This window comes from Onychostoma macrolepis, chromosome 16 (assembly GCF_012432095.1).
Source record: "Onychostoma macrolepis isolate SWU-2019 chromosome 16, ASM1243209v1, whole genome shotgun sequence".
Lineage (NCBI taxonomy): Eukaryota > Metazoa > Chordata > Actinopteri > Cypriniformes > Cyprinidae > Onychostoma > Onychostoma macrolepis.
This window is the reverse complement of record NC_081170.1, coordinates 10,102,359-10,124,995: the sequence shown is the minus strand read 5'-3', so window position 1 is coordinate 10,124,995 and position 22,637 is coordinate 10,102,359. Positions and strand designations below refer to the sequence as shown.

Here is a 22,637-nt window from a genome sequence, read left to right as displayed (position 1 = left end):
ACATTGCATTGATTTGTTAATTCTATTACTACACATGCTGATATAGCAGATGAATTGAGAACATTTATACTAGCTAGATTTTTTTATAAACAATGTAAGACCATGTGTTTGTTTTTTGTTGAGTGTAATAAACCGGATAATTTACAGAATCCTGGTCATTCCCTACCAGCTGATGCTACATTTTGGTAAAAATTGGGTAACACTTTACTTGAAGGGGTGTGCATAAGACTAACATGACACCTTCATAATCATGACATGACACATGTCATGAATATGAAGGAGGTTTTATGCATGTTTATGACAACTGTCATTAAGTGTCATTTTCTCAGTTACTGTATGTCATTTTTGACATAAGTGGCATTCGCTCAGTATGTCATTTTATGTCATGTCAGTCTTATGCACACCGCTTCAAGCAAAGTGTAACCAAAAACTGTAGTTGATCTAAAGGGACAATTCATGTAATGTTTTGGAAATGAAAAACAAGAAGCCATCTTATAATTTACAGTGAAAAACCTTCCCAGAATTACCTGTGTGGCTTATTTATTTATTTGTTTAGGGTTTTATGCCACATCTTATCTTTAAAAATTAATCTTTATTGCATTGTTTTAGTTTAATGTGTCATGTGTTATCATGATGGGGTATTGTTTTTTTTTTTTTTAATTATTAAACTGTTACAATAACAACAAATATATAAATATATTTACATACTGTATGGTGTTTTGTATTTGTGTTTATGATATCATTTGCCTTCTATATACTGTATTAATATATACCTCAGCTTTAGCCTGCTTGTGATGAACCTTGTTTCAACTTTCTCATTACCACCTGTGTTTTATGGTGATTGTCAGTATATTATAACTGTAAAAATAGAGTACATCTGTATATTGACATTATATCAGTATAGAATTTAATTCATTAATTATTATTATTTTATTTTTTTACTGTAAATTTAAGTTCAGTATATAACATGTTTCTTGTGTGTTTTTTGGTAAAGTGCTGGCAACCACAGCTGCTGTGTGTGCGTGTGTGTGTGTTTACCCTAAATTGTGCAGATTTTATTTCACAGTGCATGTAATTAAAGCCATCAGGAGAGTGTGATGATTTTTGTGTATGTGTAGTCTAAATTGCTTTTTTCTTCGCATGTAATGTTTGCCAAGTGCTTTTACTCAAACTTTTTAATGCACAGAGGCAGCATAAATGTATACTTTTAGAGTAATCACAATCGCTGGAAATTATGTACCATGCACTTGAAAACAGATTGTTGATTCTCATGCATAGCTAACAGAAAAAAAAATGCATGCTGATTGTCATGACAACAAAAAAGTTTAAGTGTGATACAGTACATAAAGAAACGCAGACCTCACAGTACACTTGCTTGCATACAAGCTGACAACTCTTCATCATCGAAAGGCAAGAAGGAAAAAATCAAATATTCACAGGTCTGTTCTGTGTGGTTATATTGCATCTGTTAGAGATTATAGGTGTTGTGTTTATATCCCTAGACTTGTTAAAATCACAGAAAGAGAGCTGGGTTTATAGAAGGAAAAAAATAGAACAGTGTTTATTGGATTATGAATGCCTTCATGGTGCAATATGATTCATATAACGTACAGCATAATGATGGACTTCTTAGTTCACTTGATCTCAGGCTATATGACCCGGACTGACCTTTTTACTAACAGAGTAGTCATCATAAATGTGGGCTCATAATTTTTCACTACAGTGCAAACAGTGCCCAAGATAATGAAGTGCAGTAATGTGCATGTGCAACAACGTTCTCTTTTAAACCATATTTTGTGTTTGTTTGTGTGTGTGTGAGTGTGTGTGGTATATATGTGTGTGTGAGAACATTTTGTTTGAAATAATAAGAAGCTTTTAAAGAAATAAGACGATAAAAACAGGCCATATATACTGTATGGCTGAGAAACAAGCTGAGCAGTACAGGGAGGAAGTGATGTGAGAAATGCAATGAAACACCTTGCGAAAGAGAAACATTGTGTTCCTTATACAGCTGTCTAAAACTAAATAAAAACTCACAAAAGTATATACACTCTAGATTTCACACAGCATGACCTCAGTACATCACACATCTGAGGGAGAGAAGTAGCTTTTGAGTCACTTTCACAAGTATCTTTGTGTTATGTTCTGACCTCCAGGTATCCAGTCAGGATTTGAAATTAGATTTGTATCTTTCAGGTTATGCAAGGTAGGTTGGAGCTACAAAGTTTTGTCCATTAAGATGTGTGAGGTAATGCAGAACTGTACAGAGGGGGAAACTGGGGCAAGTTGTCACACTACTTACTTCAGTCAGTATTTTTCAGGGTAGAAATTTTTATTTTTATTTTTTTTTTATTTTTGCAAACATACCTTAAGTCTTGAATTAATTACTAAATTCATGTTTCGCTTATGTGACTATATTCCCTAAAGCAGGGCTATTATATGCCTTTCATCAGAATTTAAACATTCAATTCATGAAGTGATTGTTGTGGCAATTTTTACAACATGTGGCAACTTGCTCCTACTAGACATTTATCTCTAAATCAAACACAAGTGTGTTTGTGTGAACTTTGCCATACACTTTTATAGGTTCTTCATTGGCATCAATGCCAATATGGAGTCATGGAGTCTTTTGATTTCACAAAAGTTATTTATAGTTCTTTAGATTCTTCACATTAAGAAAAAAAAAAAATGGTTCTTTTAAGAACTGTTCATTGAAACATTCTTTGGAGAACCTGAAAAATGTTTCTTCTATGGTATTGCTTTGAAAACCCCCTTTTTTGGACCCTTTTAAAGGGATAGTTCACCCAAAAATGAAAATTTTATGTTTATCTGCTTACCCCCAGGGCATCCAAGATGTAGGTGACTTTGTTTCTTCAGTAGAACACAAACGAAAATGTTTAACTCAAACTGTTGCAGTCTGTTAGTCCTATAATGCCAGTCAATGGGCACACAATCTTTGAGAGAGAAAAAAACATGCACACACAAATCCAAATTAAACATTGTGGCTCGTGACAATACATTGATGTCCTAAGACACGAAACGATCGGTTTGTGCGAGAAACTGAACAGTATTTATATAATTTTTTACCTCTGATACACCGCAATGTCCAACCATCCTGAGCTCATCCACAACATCCGGCGCATGACGCGTCAACGGCTCTGGAACATAGATGTATATATACATAGATATATACGTAGATCCTTGCGTATCACGGCTCATAGAAACCGTCGCTAATGAGGCATCTATGTATATATATCTATATGTGCCAGAGCAGGTTGACACGTCACGCACCGGATGTTGTGACAGTCGGACATTGCGGTGTATCAGAGGTAAAAAATGATATAAATACTGTTCAGTTTCTCGCACAAACCGATCGTTTCGTGTCTTAGGACCAGTGTTGGGCTAGTTACTCAAAGAATGTAATATATTACTCATTACTAGTTACTCCTTTCAAAAGTAATATTGTTACTTTACATATTACTTTCTGGCAACAGTAATTAGTTACACTACTAGTTACATTACTTTTTCTTCACGCCCCACAGAAGTTGTAACTGTGTATCTTCCAGATAAAATTCTTCTAGAATGTTACTAACAACATATTTCTGCCTCATCATTTGACCAAAATCCACATTAGATCGCAGTCAGAAGTTATTAAAAACACTCAATAGTGACTGATAGTGGCATTCATTGGCATTAATTGTCATGTGTAGCTTGAAGTAATTTTTCCGTTACCCATATGCGATTAAATTTCGTTATGTATTTTATGAAATCACATGAGTTTGTAAGAAAACTGTTTAATTTTCCAAAAATATTTTAAATTGTATTATATTAATATAATGTACCACATGCCGATAATGCAATATTTCTATCTGCTTTTCCATATTACAAGCTTGCCTGCTGCAATGGGGACATCACATGCATGTGCGAGTCATGAAAATTATGAAAATAAATCTAGGAATTATTTGATTGTTAGATTTTAAATCAGCGGGGTTGAGGCATCAAAAGTAACTAAGTAACTAAGCTGTCTTATGGATGGTAACTGTAATATTATTACTGAAATCTTATTAGTAATTAGTTACACTACTAGTTACTGCAAAAAGTAATATTATTACAGTAACTAATTACTAGTAACTAGTTACTGCCCAACACTGCTTAGGACATCAATGTATCGTCACGAGCCGCAGGGTTTAATTTGGATTTGTGTGTGCATGTTTTTTTTTCTCCCAAAGATTGTGTGCCCATTGACTGGCATAGGACTAACAGACTGCAATGGTTTGAGTTAAAAATCTTTGTTTGTGTTCTACTGAAGAAACAAAGTCACCTACATCTTGGATGCCCTGGGGGTAAGCAGATAAACATCAAATTTTCATTTTTGGGTGAACTATCCCTTTAAGAGAGTAAGTACACATCTGAAAGTTTTCCATGGCTTCTAATGGTGTCATTACCATCTCTTTCGGCGTTTGTTTGGCCTTCTCATTTTCCATCTTCTCATAGATTCCCTCAATGATCTCAAGTAGCAACCCACCTCAGCTGTAGAATGCATTCAGTCCTCCAGGGCTTCAGGTTGAAGATGGCCAGTCAAAGCAGAGGAAGATTCAGATTCTCCTCCGCTGACTCGACAGACACGAAACATGCTAAATGCGGACCATGACTAAACAGCGTTTGGGGAAATAAACTGCTGGGTTTTGAATATGAGGGATGAGTAATAACAGAACTTTTCCACCGCTGCGTGGCGACCCTTGAGATTGTGTAGGCCATATTGAGTTTCACATGTTGCCGTTGAGGGAACACAGGAAGCTGTAATTGAGGGCGTATTGAAGGTGTTCAGTGGATCACAGTGTGCAATATAATGAGGTTGAGTCATGGACGTTTCAAAGGGCTTTATTTGTACAACTGCCGTGACTAAACCAAGGCATTATTGTTGAGTTATAAAACGATTTATAGCAGTTACATTTTTATTTATCACAGACAGCAAAAAATGTCTCTCACCACAGGTTGATTTCCTTTTTTTTGTCCTAATGGGACTTTCTTCCCTCCTCCGATTAGTTTTAAATAGAGTAAAGTAAGTCTTCTGTGGTCTGGCCTTGTCCTTCTGGTCTTTTTTCTTTTTTCTTTTTCCCCTGGTCTTTTCTGCCTCTGTTTCTTTGTTGAATATCCTTCAGTTCTTTCAGTCAACTGCATTTCACTGAGGACATTTATGTTCTGTTATCTTGGGCTCCAGGTTAACTACCGCTAATGTGACATTGGCAATGGCATAACACGTATGCAAATTATGCCACGCTGACCTCTTGTCTATGCCTCAGACAGTGTTGTGTTGGTGCATCTGATGCTTGTGATTTTCAAATTGTCGGCTTCTTAAAGGTATAGTTCATCAAAATCTGTCATTATTGACATTAATAACCATGTTATTTTTCCCCCCATATAATTCCAATGAACAGGGAGCTGAATCCGGTTTAACAGTTTAGGTAAAGATGAAAAAAATTACAAATGTATGTTTTAATGCTTCCAATTCATTGTAATTGCATGAAAAATAAAGACCTGTGCAGTATTCAGAATTTCCTCTTTTGTAAGTTTTACAGGTTTGGAATGATATGAGGTGTGAATATGAATTTTCATTTCGAGTGAACTATTATTTTAATACTCGGACTGTCTGCCAAGTTTATAGCGAAGCGATGACCTGTCAGAATACGAATATATCAGCTATTAATTCACCACTCCTGGGAATGACCCAACTAGGCACTATCAACCGTGCCCTAAAACCCAACATCAACCTATTTAGCAATGTAAGGGTCTTCAAATTAAAAGTACTGGAGGGGAGGAAAAAAAGTTTTTTACATTTTAGCCATCATTATAGTACACTTCTAGGCAGGAGAAACTATGCTCTTTCCAAAAATCTCAACCAATATTAAGTTCACGCATCCAGAACTGTAGAGAAGTGAGTCATTGCTCATGTTCAGCCTTGAAATGGCCCGATCAGGTTAAAAAAGTGCCCAAAGTCAAGCTTTTTGGTTGAACTGCTCAGCCACATTCCCCTATTCTCTGGCGTGTGATTAGAACGTTCACTGTGGACCTCTGGCTTTTTTGTTCACACAGCACGACTGCTGCTGCCGCTATTGTTACAGGTGCTTTTCCACTCGACTGGTCTCGTTTCTCTCTCGTGGACTGAGAATGACAGTGACATGCCCCCACCCATAACGAATGCACAAGAGATGTTTCTGCCTGACGCCTCTCTCCTCGTTTCCTTCCTCGCTTTTTAAATCAATATTTTAGTGGGAGGTGGGCCCCACGTTTGCTGCCACATATCTCTGGGGAGCAGGAGGCACTCTGGCCGGTGGTCTTGGTTTGGGTTTTAAAGGAAGGGATCAGACGGAGCAGGGCACAGACACTAAATCAATGGCCTTATCCAAACCCCTCGCTCCGCATGAGGAGAAAGCGGAATTTCTATCAGGAGATTATATTTGTTCACCAGCTTCTGACCCGTCGGCCCCTTTTTCCCTTCTATTTTCCATCCAGCTCAGAACTGCAAATAATGTACAGGCAGGCTCAAGTTTTCAATGTCTTTAATTATCTCACTTTTGCCTCCTTTCTGGTCTTTTTCGGGCCATGTTTCCTCCTTTTTCACCCCCATTCCAGAGATGGATTATGACATTGACGTACCCAGGGCACGGATGTCTCAGGGGCTCTTCACATAGGAAGCATTCTAGCGTTAAAAACAGCTAGACGGAGGAATAAGAGTGAACCAAAGGGCGCGTTTATGGGTGCATGAAATCCCATACAGTATTTATTCCACCCCTAGATTTCTTTGACTGGTCAATGGTTTAAAATAGACATTGATTCAATGTGCAAAATGTCACGTTTTTAACTTACAAGCACCTAGACATCGCTGTGTTATTTGGCATAAAAAAGTACATATTTTAAACATAAGCTACAAAACAGAGATGGGCAAATTTTGGAATTAAAGATTTGGTTTCCTTTCAGTACATGAATGTAAATTTGAATCAATTTCAGTTTGGATCAAAATCACAGGAAGATGAATTGTTTGTCAATTCAAAAAAATTTAAGGTAATGCATTTGTCTGTCTACTCTATATACCTTACAAAACTTCAAGGCTTTTTAAGCTCTAAAACTTTTTGTCAAGCCAACATTCAAAATTTGAAAAACTTTGCAAACCTAGTTATTAATTACTTTGAATTTCAGTTAATTTTAAGTTTACTTCCATTTAAATTTTAATTGCAATTCTGCATCTGGTTTGCTACGCCAATTCAAATTCAACTTCTCAATTAAAATCTGAATCACAACCCTGAAATCTAGTAAATATGATCTGTTTCTGTGACCCTTTAGGGCCCCCTGTTGGTCTGGAGCCTTATGCAAATGCTAGCCCAGGCATCCTCAAATCTGGCCCACTCCTGCAGAATTTAGCTCTAACCCTAATCAAACACACCTGAGCATGCTAATCAGAGTCTTCAAGATCATTAGAAAATCACAGGTAGGTGAGTTTGATCAGGGTTGGAGCTAAACTCTGCAGCAGATTGGCCCTCCAGGGAAAGATTTGAGGAACCCTGTGCTAGACCGTACTGTGGATTGGTCTCTTTCTTCCCTTTTATTTATGCAATCATAAATATCACCCTCTATAAACCCAATTTATGCAATCTTGATTTCTTCTGCAAACCTCACATTGCACTGTGCTACCTTTCCTCCATTTGATTTGCTTCTCTCTGTACACAACATCTAATCCTTTGCTTCTTCTCTGGGGCGGCAGATTGACTCCTGCCTGGAGCCTAAAGCCTTCCTGACATCATCTGAGCTCTGCAGTCATGACACACAGTCCCTTACTGCACAATGCTGTTCCTCTGTCGCACAGTCATTAATATTGATTTACTTAATTGGTTGAGCCTAATCCATCCAATAGGGCTGTAAACCAAGCCCAGCTTGGAGAGCATTGCACCTTGGGATAGTTGATGAATCGTTTTGAATCGTCTTCTGTGGTTTGTAAAGCATGATTACCTGTCTTTTCACCCCTCTCGCTCTTCTCCCTCTCTTTCAGACATTCCACACAGCAGCAAACCAATAAAGTCATAACAAGCACAAGCCAACTTGTTAAACAACTCACTGACATCATCAGCGGATCTTCACGGGTAAAATAAATCTTCTCTGCATCTCTCATTTTTCTTTCTTTGCTGGAACAATCATCCTTATATAAGTATAGCCTGTGATGGTGGTTTATATTATGAAGCATTCCACTGGCATTTGTACTGACAAAAATAAAATGTTGTCACGGTAAAATTACTGTATGGTGATGTTAAACTGAACCAAGGTTCATTTTAAAATCATGCTATTTTGTTTCCTCTCAGCAAGACAGGCTCCGTCTGACAAGACTCAAAACAGAGCTATCAGATTCTGTGCAGCGTTATGGAGACCTGCAGAAGGTGGCTTTCCTTTATTTGTCTACAAAATAACAAATGTGATTAGGGTTGTAAGATTTTCTGCAACAGCTGTCAATCTTGATATTAGCAATAATGAAATTTAATATTACTAATTACTATAATACTAATATTTAATAGGTACTTTTTTTATTTTCGCTATAAAGAAAAATAAATGTGTTGTATAAACAATTTTCACTCGAAAATTGCTAGTAAATTTCACAAATAAGTCCAAACAAACAGCAAGTAACTAATTGATTTAAAACTTGAAATTGAAAAACTTAAATAGTATCTTCTTGTAAAACATAGTCCAATAATCTTTGTTTTATTTACACCTCTTTTTTTTACAGTATAGCAAAAGACTAAATGGGATATATAACATATAAAGATTTTTTCAATATTTCTTGATGACAAGTGAAGAGTGCATACTAGATGTTCATTACATATTTTTATGTAGTCATATAATTGTTGTTATCTACACCGGATGCGAGCGGTGCGTCGCAACAAAAAACAATAGATCCCATTATAATCAGTGATGCTGTCTACGGTGGATGCAACACAGTGTGACGTGACACGGCAAACCCTTGACAGTAAACTAATGCCTCGTTCTATTTATGATGTACTAACACAAAGTACAAAGGAGTGTTCCGATTGACAGGGTCCCTACACAGTGTTCACTGCTCCCTACGCCCTAAGCACGGGATATCCGTTGAAGTGGACTTCGCTGACAATAATCGCTCATTTGGAACGCCCTAGAATGTCATCAAAGACAACATGGTCACACAGATTATGATATAACATAAATATTATTTTACGTAAATATTATTTATTTTTATAAAATAAATAAACATAAATATTATTATTTTTTTACATTTATTTAACTTTCAAATTTAAATACATATAAAATACATATATAATTGTGTATCTAATAAATATATTCAACATTTATATGTTTAGGGTATTAACAAATTGTAGTGGTCTAATCTCGTGCACTTTCTTTCCCACACAGTTTAACTTAGTTTCACCTATTCAATATGCAAATGTAACATTCATTGTCATAACCATTCATAAATACTCTAGTTTGTATAATAATAACAACATTTACTGCAACCCCTCCATTGCAGAGCCTTTAAAAAACTCTTTCAACGGCTCTGCTTAGTCGTTAGTTCTAACTGGTGACTCGTCCAGTGTAGACAGACTTTAGCTTTTGCAGCGTGGCATGACATGACAAATGTCGCATCCAGTATGGACACAGTGTAAGATGAACTAGATACAATTGCCTCCATCCTCACAAGATAAAATTGTGTGTTTTAGTTTCCAGCGACAGTGAGCATATATAAAAAGTAGTTGTCAGCATAATGTTGGACAGAAATGCGATACCCAAAATAGGTTATATATCTTAAAATGTTTTTCTTTTCTTTTCTCCCTTATCACAAAGTAAAGCAATTGCACTTTTTTTTTCTTTTTTTCTTGCCAGAGAAATAACCCTATTGAGCATGTGCTGAACAAGTGTCAACACTGCATGTTGTAAGAAATTTCGTTTTAAAATAGTCACCACTCTCCTCGACGATATGTGTGCAGCCGATTCATGCAGCAATAATGTAAACCGGTGAAAAAAGGAATCCACTGAACTTTAGCTCAGCTGCTGTCACATGTCTGGCTGTATTTGCATATTAATGTATTTTTTTTCTCTTCTCTGACAGAAAATTGCAGATCGTTCGAGGGCCTTGCTTCCTCCTGCACAAAAGGACAGGAAACAGGTGAGTGGGCTTCAATATCTCAGTCCAGAGAGAGTCCACTTCTTCCTCTTTGTTCTTTCATGAGCTCTTCGACATCCCTGTGACAGTAAGATAAAGAGTGTGACTGCGTGTGTGATTGCGTGTGGATGAGGAGCTCTTTGATGCCTCTCTTTTCTCACCACTTCATTTTCTAGCAGGTCAGATATTGACCGAGAGAACTTCATGACACTTTCAAACCTCAGTCCTCATATGAAGTTTGTTTGGAACCACTACACTTGTGGTACTGCCCTGGCAATCAGAATGTGGTCAAAGAAAAGGGCTGGAAGGAATATAGATCCACAAGAGGAGATACATGACCTACATCCTTCATGCAAGACACTTAAAAGAAAAATTAAGGCAACAATGAAAATTCTGTCATCATTAACTCTGTCATTCTAAAGATTTGTTTCTTTCAAAAGACATTTCTTTCTTCCATAGAATATGAAATATTAAAGAATATTATTTCAGATATTTTCATATAATGAAAGTGATAGGAAACTCAGGATATTCAGCCAAAATGACAAAAAAACAACAACAACAAAAACAATGTACATTCATATTAACTCTTTCTCCACCATTGACAAGATTTTCCATAATTTATGACATATATATATATATATATATATATATATATATATATATCTATCTATATATCACTGTTTACATATTCATACAATAAAATATTCTTGGGGGTCATGAAAAATTTGTTAAAGTGCCCCTATTATGGGTAATGAAAGGTTCATATTTTGGTTTCGGGAGTCCCCAACAACTGGTTGACATGCATGCAAGGTCAAAAAACACTTTAATTTTCTTATGATATGCATTTCTTTTTACCTTATTCCTCAACGATTCCCAAACGATTCGCTCAACGATTCATTTTTCCAAACCCCTCCTTTGCGGTGATTGGTCCGATCTGTCTCATTTCCATTTCATCATGCCTGTAATGCCTGATAAGGCAGCATTTGTGAGCGCAGTCAGTGCTGCTTTAATTGTATACAGCGCTACAAGGGAAACCGCTATTTTTACCAATCCAAAAGTGGCACCTAATGGCAAAGAATGAATTTGCATTTTCATTCAGACTAACCGAAAAGACCAACAAGTGGGCGGGCAATATGCTAATATTTCATTTTGAGGTCAACATGAAACAGCTTGGGATTCGTTAAAACCACTCGTTTCAATGATTCAGAGTCGACTTTCTTTTGAGAGACAATAACTTTATACACGGTGCACTTTCAGATTTAAAACTTTGCAGGATGTTTTCATTCACTTAGAGCTGTTTTACACACTGGATGAAAGGTAATTTTCAAAAATTGATAATAGGGGCACTTTAATATGATCAAAAGTGCTGTAAGTGGCTGGAAACTTAAAAATAATACATTGGCGGGGAAAGAGTTAAAAGTGGTCCTTATGACTTATGTTGTGTAATCCAAGTCTTCTGAATAGCCAATAGATAATTTTTCCAATAGATAATTTTTCTTAAATCTAATATGGCGCCATTAGATGTGTCATGTCAGGTTTGATGTCAGTGATGATTGATAATCTCACCTTGACATTGTGACACCTTACCTTACATGCCGCATGCTAAGATGCCATGTTTAAATGGATACAGACACAAATTTATCATTTGACTTGTATGATGAAGTATAATCAACAAGATGTTTTTTTTATGGTACTTTTATGGTGCTTTTTTGTCATTTTGGACCCCATTCACTTTTATATGGAAGACTGAGTGTGCAGTGAGTGATTTTCTTTTCTATTCATGTTCTAGAATGACGTAGGCCAAAGTCTTATAGGTTTGAAGTGATGTGAAAGTGGGAAAATTATGACAGAATTGTCATTTTTGAGTAAACTATTCCTTTAACCCCAAATTCCTCCAGAGCAAGTGATATCTTAAATTACGTTTCAGTGTGAGAACAAAAAGAAAACATCTTGTGGAGAAGAAACAAGATGGCTTGAAAATGACCACAGATGACAGTACTAGTGATGTTCACTCTCAATGGAGGAGTTTCAAACGCACTAAAACTGACATCTCCATCACCACACCTTTTTTTCAGATTCCATCAAACTTCAATTTTCAGGTCATCTAAGTTGGCTCAAGGATGTACTGATGATTGAAAGTGCTGACTGAACGATAGGAATTGTTTTCAGTATTACCTGCAGTACAACAGCAGCTCAGATTGGCTCAGCTGGTATGTGACTATAGCACATACACGCTCCTGTCTTACGGTCTCAGGTCTGTTAAAATCCTCTCTTATTCTATTCCCTTCCCTCCTGTCGCTCTCTAGAGATGCTGCTTTTATGTGAGACTCTGTCACCTGCGGCAATGTCTCTGATCTTCCGTCTCCTTCCACAATCCCCCCTGGAAACACCCGACCAGAGCAATCAAACAGGATGTGTAGTTCTAATATGAACGCCAAGAACACATCCAAAACAAACAACATGTTGAGTTGTTAGTCAAGAGTATGACGTTATTAAGGAGTTGTTTGATCACCAGGTTCTGCCAGAATCTTTTTTTTTTTTTGCCTGAGTTCAGAAGAGAACAGGGTTTGTTATCAGCACTGCCAATCTGTAAGATGATTCATGAATGTGACTCACTATTATGAACGGAAAAATCACAGCAGCATAGGCTTTTATTAAAGTACTCATGAAAATCATATGTTTAAATGAATTTCTCAACATCAAGTGTAATTTGTTATAAGCTAACTTCCCACTGTGTTGAATAAAAAGAACAACAATGCGCTGATTGGTATGGGAATCTGTTTCTATAAGTGATTCATTCATGAATTTATTTGTTATATTATTATATTTCTTTCTTTCTTATTTTAGCAATTTTGACTCTTTGTAAACTTTATCTGAGGCATAATTACCTGAGGCAGAAACAGGCTTACATAGCTTGAGTACTAAGACAAAACAGGATACAGATGATTTAACTTTATGTTAAAGGAATTACCATCAATTTGTTAAATGTGTTCAGTGTTATTCATTTAAGTTTGGGTGCAAGCTCTTGCTCTTTCCATTTTCACACCTTCAGAAGTCAGAAATTGCTTTATTATCATGTTTACACACGCAAGCACTGTAAAAAAAATGTAAAAAGAAAAACGGTCAAATGACTGGCTGCCAAACAAAAAACGTAAAATTAAAGTAAAATATTGTAATTAAAACAAGGAAAAATCTGTAAAATAAGGGTTTTACACTGTAAAAAAAAGTCCCGTTTAAAAAAAAAAAAAAAAACGGTCAAATGACTGGCAACTATGGCTACCAAACAAAAACCGTAAAATTAAATTAAAATATCGTAATTGAAACAAGGAAAAATATGTAAAATTAGGGTTTTACACTGTAAAAAAAAAAGTCCCGTAAAAGCAAACAAACAAACAAAAAAAAAAAACGGTCAAGGCAGCTTCGGCTGCCGAACAAAAAACTTAAAATTTAAGTAAAATATCGTAATTGAAACAAGGAAAAATCTGTAAAATAACAGTTTTTTTTTTCTTTCTGTAAAACCTTAAATTAAAATTTCTGTAAAATTATTGTTTTTGCACGTTATTTCATTTAAGATATTTTACGGTAATTTTACGGTTTTTGTTTGGCAGCCGTAGCTGACAGTCACTTTTTTTTTTTTTTTTTTTTTTAATACCATGAGGAATTTGACTTGGCGACAAGAGCTTCCAGTGCAAAAGAAAGTGCACACAAACATATATGATAGTGCAGACATACATAGAATTACACAGTAGAGATTAAATATAGCACTAATATAAGAAAAACAGAAAATTAAATAATACACTATATACAGAAGTAGTAATATATATATATATATATATATATATATATATATATATATATATAAAAAAAATTGTTTAAATGAATATACATATTTGTTATTTACAAGTGTACCGTTTATGTAGTTTACAATGTTCAATTTCCAAATGCTATGTATAAATGTGTCAGTTATGATGGACAGTGTATAGTTATGAACTTTTTAATTGTTCGGGCTGATTTCATAGCTCAATATTGGTCAACATACAAAAATAATTGTGTTTAACACTAGTTGTGCTAATTTAAGTCTGAAACTCTTAACGTAAGAGTCACCACTTCTACAGCAGCAAACCATACGCTAAGAATTAGAGAAGAAATGTAATTGTCTTTCTCACTTGTTTAACCTTTTGCTCTTCTGACAAAAGAAAAAAAAATGTTAGAAAAATCCTGAGACCTATCATTTCAAGAGAAGAGAGGGATCAGGATGCTCTGTCTTTGGATTGATTGGCGGAAAAAATGGCTCCACTGATGTAAATAACTTGCTCTTTGCTATAATTAAACCATCGCTCAGCTTCAAACACTCACAGACTGCTGACTTCTATTTGAACAAACTTTGTAAAAAATTTATTAAAGTTACTGTGATATTAGTGAAAGTCTTCAAATCAGAGCTACATTACATAATAGCACTTATCCACCAGAGAATTGAGACATTTCTGAATAAACGTCTTAAAAACTGGGAATATCCCATCTTGAATGAATCATGATCCTTTGACTTGGATCTGTTGACTTTATAGGAGACCCCTCTCTGTTTCTCATAGGGATGAACACGTCTTGTAACTCGAATATTTTGAGGCAATTCAAAGCTCATTTTATTAGTTTACTGTATGAATTCTAAATTTGAAATAAGGTTTAAATAAGCGTATTTACATTTTTTAAAGAATATAATGTTAATGGGCTTATTTTTAATGAGGTATAGTTCATTAAAATTCAGTTAAGTTTAAAATATAATAAACTTTGACTAAATTTCAGGAAAAATTATGCATCCAAGATACAGATACAGATTAAAGGATAATTTATGTTGTACATCTTGTCAGTAGATGAGAAAAACTCCAGCTACAAGCCACTTTATGACCTAATAAACAATGATATCCTCAGTGAGTGGGACGACAACAACCGCGCAAAGAAGATGATGTTCTCAGAGTGGCATTGTGCTGGACCGAGATGTATTGGATGTGCTAATTCTGAGAGGGAAGAATACAATGAGTCATCCAACACACTGCAAAAAATAATAGCACGCCTCGGGCCTTTATCGATGTCATGCATATGCAAGTTAAAAAATTAGCAGATCAATGTGGCTCTCTCTAAGTGACCAACTCCCACCTCTTCAACCTTCAGGCTTACAGAGAGTTCAACCTAAATGACTAACAAAGGCGGCAGGCGCTTCCTTTGCTGCAGTATGAGGTGGCGAGTCATTATCATTGTATTATTCTCCACAGCCGTGAAATGTCAGTGCTTTGCTATTATATAAGATGTTTACAAATGGATCTCAAGGAAAGTTGTGTCACATCTAATGTAGAAGTTTCACCAGTCAGGTCCTACGTCTGTAAGCATCTGCAATGCTCTGATCCTCTGATGATCTGAGCAGAGGCGGTTCTGGGGTCAGTGAGTATTCAGGGCATGCACATGGAATCATCCTTTGGTAAAATACTACTATGGTACACTTTAAAATTAATGTTATAATAACTGTGAGAAATCATTTTTAATGAAGTTGCTGTCCAGAGATAAACGTACAAAGGTCGACTGACCTTAAGGCCCAGATGTACTTCAAGCGAAACCGAAGAACAAACCGGTGTGGTGTAATTTTAAACAAATTCAGGCCAAAATGAAGTTTGTTTGAACCAGCTCACCAAAGCAAACTTTCCAGAAAGGTTTGCTCCAGCTGGTAAACATCTTTAAACTACCATTGGTCTACCATTTGCGAGGACATTTCCTCTGTTCAGCCTGTTGAGGTCAGACATCTGCAAGTAAAAACATGAACACAATGGAGAGCTGCTTTATAGTAGAAATTGTAGTAGAAGTTGACATTGAAAGTGGCACTGAGACGGTTTTTTCATGTTTACTAAAGATGTTAAAGCAGCTTTACTGTGTGTGTGTGTGTGTGTGTGTGTGTGTGTTTATTTGGCTTTTCTATTGATGAATATGTGCATTGTATACTCTTCAAAAGTTGAAGAAATATTATCTCTCTTTTTGTATGTGTGTGTGTGTGTATTTGTGTTTGTGTGTGGATAGAGCCTACAGACACCATTCAGTGAACTGGTTGAAGAGGGGCCATTGTTCGCAGCGGGGGAAAGCGTTGAAGGTGATGGTCAAGCATTCCTGTCTGAGATCAGTGAAGAAGATGTGGAGATCCTGAGGCAGAGAGAAGAAGCACTGCTGCAGATTGAGGTAGGAACTCAATAGACACCCCCACTGAAGACATATTTGCATTAATAAGCCACGCCCAATCCCTCTCAGCTTCTCATTATTAATGAGCATTTATTTTCCTCATTGGGAAATGCATTCAATGCACATAACCATTAAAAAGTTTGAAGTCAGTTTGATTTTTTCAAATCTTCCAAAAAAATTATCATACTCACCAAAGCTGCTTTCTTTTAATGCAGAATACCATAAAAACTGTAATGTTGTGAAATATTTTTACAATTTAAAAGGACTGTTTTAAAATTTAGTTAATTACTGTGATGGCAAATCTGAATTTTCAGCAGCCATTACTCCAGTCTTCAGTGTCACATGAGCCTTCGGAAATATTTAATAGCTACAAAAGCATTATATCAGAATCATTTCTTTCTTTCTTTCTTTTTTAGAGCCCTACAAAAATGTTGATTTTTGTCATCTATCCATACAAATCATTGGTGCCTCGCACTGTCCTTTCATTCCAGATTTTGTTTGTTCACTTGAAAAGAACAAACATTTTCGTTGGAAAGAACAGCGTTGCATCACTTACATTTCCATACAAACAGAACCCTCATGTTTGCATTCTTTCTGTACTCGCCATCATCTTTAGCAACTGTCTTTTTTTTACCAAAGCTTTCAGGGCAATTTTCCTGAGACTCAATAGTTCGGTTTATTCTGTAGTCACAAGCACACAAGCAGAAGGCTTTTCATACACCGCTGAAAAACAGCATCACATTGCTCCACTGAAGTATGTCTCGTCTGTAGCAAAACAGCTGTTTTCCTCCAGATGTGCATTTGCACAGATGTGAACCTGCGACGATGGGGTCATTCTGTTGTTCTTTGACATCCGTTTGGGCCAATTTCAAAGCCATTTGTTTTGGACGTGCACCGTGCAATGGTTGTCTTTGATGCAGGGTCTTCAAAGACAAATATGAAAATGAAATAAATGTCAGCCTGTCATGATTATCGACAAGGCTAGAGGGAAAGCGAATCGCGCAGATGGTGCATCAAAACAAATGGCTCTTTCTTGTTTGAAAAGCAGGGAGTTGAGAAACAAGAGGGGCCACACATCCTAATGACCGATGACAACCTCGAGAAAGCCTTGAAATGAAGACATATGGCTTTTCCCTCCTGAAGACCTGTCTGAAGTTCATAGACGCTCGCTTGCTAACGCAACTACCGCATCTGGCTAACAGACAGGCATCAAACAATCCCTTGTCCCGAAGCCCTCTTAATAAATTCCCATTCATCACACGGACAAAACCTGAAAGGCTCAAACAAAACCGACAGCTTATTTTAGTCACAGAGAAATTGGAGGTTTTTTTAGGTGATCAGAAGGGTGATGAGGATGAGTCTGTGCTCTGAGAGCTCTGACGCAGGTTCTGGAGATGTCTCTGGCCCCGGGCCCAACCGAGCTGATCATATCTGACAATGTGCTTTTCCTGTCTAGCATCTTCCCGCCTTCCCAACCCCCCAAACCTCCAGCCTGCCCCGCGCCGCCTCCTCACGCAACTCCGCTCAAGTGAATCACCAGCATTTGCAGCCCTTTTTGAGCCCTACTCTCTCTCTCTTTCATCCATCTCTCTCTCTCCCGTTCACTGTTAGTTCCCGAGGGAAATGGAGAAGATGGAATGTCTGTTATCCGTGTAAAGTACAATCAGTCCCCCCCTCGTTCTCTCTCTCTCTCTCTCTCTCTCTCTCTCCAAAAGCTGATCTGTCCTCCTGAGTAGTTCGCATTTACTCTGGCGGCTTGTGCGTTCAGGCGAACCCTTCTTCGGAGAACCTTGCAAAGGGACAGACACGCACACACAAGCCCGATAGAGGACAGGGGGGTTATTCCACATGCCGTTATGGATTCTCCGTCTTGATTTTCTATGAGGCGACCCACAAGGGTAATGAACTGTACCTCTGGGATGACTAATTAGATTTGGATTCACCCTATATTGCAGTGAAGCGACGGACACATTTGAAGGGAGGAGCCAGGCTCCGCCCTCCACCGTTTATGACATCAACCCCAGACGCACCTCGCTGACACTGGCACTGGCCATCATTTCATCAAAATGAATTTGTAAAAAAAAAAAAAGAAAGGAAAACATAGGTCATGACAAAGGACAACTTTCAAGGGGAATATGAATGCAACACCTGGCCCATCCAGGAGAAAAAATACAGACACGTGTCTCCCCTGCAAATTTGTCCAGTGCATCCCTTTTGCCCTTCAGTGAGAAATGGAAGTTAGTGGATATACAGTAAATGATGTAAATGGCAGACAAGCACTGCTGTAATCTGCTTGTGAATCTTTAGGCTAGTAAAACTCTTAACTTTAAATTGAAAATCATCTACTTATAAGATTCCATGCACATTTTACTAGAGACCAAATGTTTAAGACAGATTTTTTTTTTCTTTTTTCTCCTACACAGCAATGAGATTGAATTGAGAGCAAAGTGCTTCTCTGATGTTTCCACTCAGAAAACACCCTTATAATCTCTTATTTTGTCCTCAAATGTGTCTCTTTTAGAGTTTCCAAAGGAGGCAGTGGAGGTTTTAGTTTTGACTTGAGTGTTATGCTTCTCATTTCTACTGGAGGCGTTACTATAGGTTGTTTAAATATTATTTTAGTTGAATAATTTTAGTTATTTCAGTTAGATGCCAAGACCTTAAATTTTCACTTAAAAGTTTAATTTAAGGTTTGTAAGTTTAGGTTTTCATCTAATATATAAATCCAAAAAATATATTTAAATATTATGATACCAGGATATAAAATCATATTGAAATAAGATTGTGGTCATACTTCCAAAATCCATTTATTTGTAACCAAACTAAGTGCTTAAAGAGTTACTCCACACCCAAAATTAAAATTTTGTCATTAATAACTTACCCCCATGTCGTTGCAAACCCGTAAAAGCTTTGTTCGTCTTCGGAACATAGTTTAAGATATTTTGGATGAAAACCAGGAGGCTTGTGACTGTCCCATTGACTGCCAAAAAATTAACACTGTCAAGGCCCAGAAAAGTATGAAAGACATCGCCAAAATAGTCCATCTGCCATCAGTGGTTCAACCGTAACGTTATGAAGCTACGAGAATACTTTTTTGTATTCAAAGAAAACAAAAATAACGACTTTATTCAACAATTCGTCTATGTGGTGCGGCTGACACAGAACAGCGTACGCAGTTCGCGTCCAGCGGATATTCTCCAAAATGGCGCTATGTTAACTCAGAGGAGACACGGAGGAGACAAATTGTTGAATAAAGACGTTATTTTTGTTTTCTTTGCATACAAAATGTATTCTCGTAGCTTCATAACGTTACAGTTGAACCACTGATGGCATATTTTTCTGGGCCTTGACAGTGCTATTTACTTGGCAGTCAATGGGACAGTCACAAGCCTCCTGGTGTTCATCCAAAATATCTTAAATTGTGTTCTGAAGACACACAAAGCTTTTATGGCTTTGGAACAACATGGGGGTAAGTGATTAATGACAAAATTTTCATTTTGGGGTGGAGTAACCCTTTAATTAAACCTTTTAAAATAGGGGGGGAAAAAATCACCATTTGTTTTCTTTATGGACACAATGCATTATATCTAAGGTGTTTGTGAGTGTCTGGGCATGTAACTGTATGTATGAGGACATGATGTTATCATGTGTTGCTGTACTTTGTTCTTGTGCCTTGCACATGTAAGTTATTTTGATGGTGGCCAGTCAGAGTACATTGCATGCTTATAAACTTTAATTAGAGATCGACTGATATATCAATTTACCGATATTTTCCCGATATTTAAACATTTTACCATAATCAGATATCGGTTTTGTAATATCGGATTCACCGATAAACGCAGCCATATTGTGGGTGTTTCGAGAATTGCGCGCAGGATCGCCATTGCAGTGGGTCTGAGGGGAGACGAGACATCAACAACGGCATGCACAGGTAGCCTACTTGATTTGCTGTAGTTAGTAAACTTTATTTAACATAACAGCCATTAATGTACAAATTAGATGTAGGCCTATTACATGGCTCTAAGAAATAGACGAACTCACGGAGTCACACAAGATAATCCTTCAGTCTGTCCCAATAAAGACTTTACTTTGCCTGAATTAAATAATATGCAGTCATGAATGAGCGCATGTTGGAAAGTGCTGCATTTAATTCTCTCTCTGTTTTCTATACGCTCATCATTAGTCTTGTGAATTCGGAGTCACATAGGCTAAAATAATCCGTCAAGTCCTCTCCCAATAAAGACATAACGTTTCATGAATTAAAAAATACAGCCACGAATGCGCGCATGTTGGAAATAAAAGTGCTGAATTTAATTCTCTCTCTGCTGTATGCTCATCATTAGTCTCGTGAAGCCGCTTTCATTTTGCTGTTCACTCAGCGTTTGATGCTAAGGAAATGCTCCAGCACGGCCACCACATGTAACTTTTAACAAGATTCATTTGTTTAAAACACACTAAATTATATTAACATTTACTATATAACCATTATTTAGCTAATAAACATCTAAATAAATTCATCTCTATGGAAATTAATTATTTATTTTCTCCACGAGCGATCGCAGTTTGAGTATAATTCTGCATTAAATGCATAGATAAACCGCACTGTCAGCAGACATTTCATAATCTAGAATGACAAAAACGTATGAATAATTCTGATATAACATACCAGTTGAGAAATAATATAAAATAAAATACAATGTTTTGTTTGTTATATTTCAATATTCCAGTCAGAGAATATTATTAAGCGAATTATTCTTCACTCTTTAGCCTATTAAACAGCTTATAAACCTACTAAAACTGTCGTAACAACATACTATACATAATGCAAATTGCCTAATCAGTCTAAAACATGAAAAAGCATTTACAACCACTCTGTAAAGCATGGAGATTTCACTACATAGTTACTTCTAAACAGCATTTAATACTTGAGTATGTCCATAATGTGCTATTATTTCAGGAGCTCTGGTTTCTTGACATTGCTACTTTTTTATTTACAAAACAATATGTTAATTGTTTTAATTTCTGGGAAAAGTTAGCACTGTAGTTCGAAGTATGCTCATTTTTTACATTATAGAAAATTTTATTTTAATGTCATTTTAGTTTGAGCAAATTGACTAAAATGAATGAAAGATGACAAAATAAGAGTAAATGTAAAGGATAGATTTTTTTTCAGTCATCACACACTAAAAAGCTTTTACGACCAAACTAAGAGGCTCTTTCTGGTTTTACATTTGCTGTATTGATTTGTTTTTCCTGAAAGTAATTTCTATCCTTTTTTAAACATTAATATCTGTCTTGCTTTCTTTAGTGTTTGCCATTGGCTTTATTGTGCATCCCTATGATACGCCTCTGATTATTTTTTGTTGTTGTTTTTGTGTCACAATCAATAGCAAGTGCGGTTGAGCAACTCATATTCCAGTCCTCATCTAAAACACGACATACACAACACTCCCCCTACCATCTCTTTTTTTCCCCCTGTTGATAAGATGCACACACACATACTTTGCACCCTAAGACTGTGTGCTTTGAGTTTTGAGGTCCTTGGGCTGTGACGGAAAGGAAACATTTGATTTTACATTATAAACCGTTTATTCAGCAAGGGCAAAAAAGAGACGTTTCACGCTTAAGCCCTCAGCAGGCTGCGCACGGAAATGTCATCATTTTTTTTGGGCTGTAAGCGTGCGCGTAAATCTGCTTAACAGTTTTTCTGCTGTGGCACTGACACCGCGTCCTGTTGCCCGTTGCCTTTGGGCCGGGGGGGTGGGGGGTGGTTGATGTGGGGAGAATCTCATATCAGCGTTAAACACATTTATCTAGGAGAGTGAGAGAAATAGAGAGAGAGAGAGAAAAGAGAGGCAGGGGAGAAGGGTGGTGGCTGGGATTCTGGGAGGAGGATGGAAGGCAGCATTAGGAGTGAAAAATCTAAGTGTTCCACAGTTCAGTACTGCAGCAGTACATTAGAGCAGAGGTTTTTAACCTTTACATGACTACAGATCCCCCAAGAACACTCTCTGCCAACCTAGTGACCTCCAGTAGAAAAGATTGATTTTCTCGGAAACCCGTTGTAAAATAATCAAATATTACCATTCTATAGTGATTAACTGAACATTTAAAGTCAACTTGACACTCCACTGAAAGCTCATTTTACTTTTGTTGCATTGAATGAGATTAAGTGTTGTATTAAATATGGTTTCATATGAAACGGGATATTCAAGGCAGCACTTCAGTGTGTTCATAGGGACAG

At 36.7% G+C, this 22,637-nt stretch overlaps 1 protein-coding gene across 11 annotated transcripts in view; it reads left to right on the top strand.

The window, feature by feature from the left end:
• tsnare1 (T-SNARE Domain Containing 1) overlaps nucleotides 1-22,637 on the top strand; it is a 138,641-nt gene that overhangs the window by 47,274 nt on the left and 68,730 nt on the right. For all 11 annotated transcript variants that reach the window (XM_058747950.1, XM_058747958.1, XM_058747949.1 and 8 more), the window contains 4 exons: nucleotides 8,045-8,135; nucleotides 8,352-8,426; nucleotides 10,124-10,180; nucleotides 16,238-16,393. In XM_058747950.1, the coding sequence (XP_058603933.1) occupies nucleotides 8,045-8,135; nucleotides 8,352-8,426; nucleotides 10,124-10,180; nucleotides 16,238-16,393 (379 nt within the window). The remainder of the gene's footprint in view (nucleotides 1-8,044; nucleotides 8,136-8,351; nucleotides 8,427-10,123; nucleotides 10,181-16,237; nucleotides 16,394-22,637) is intronic.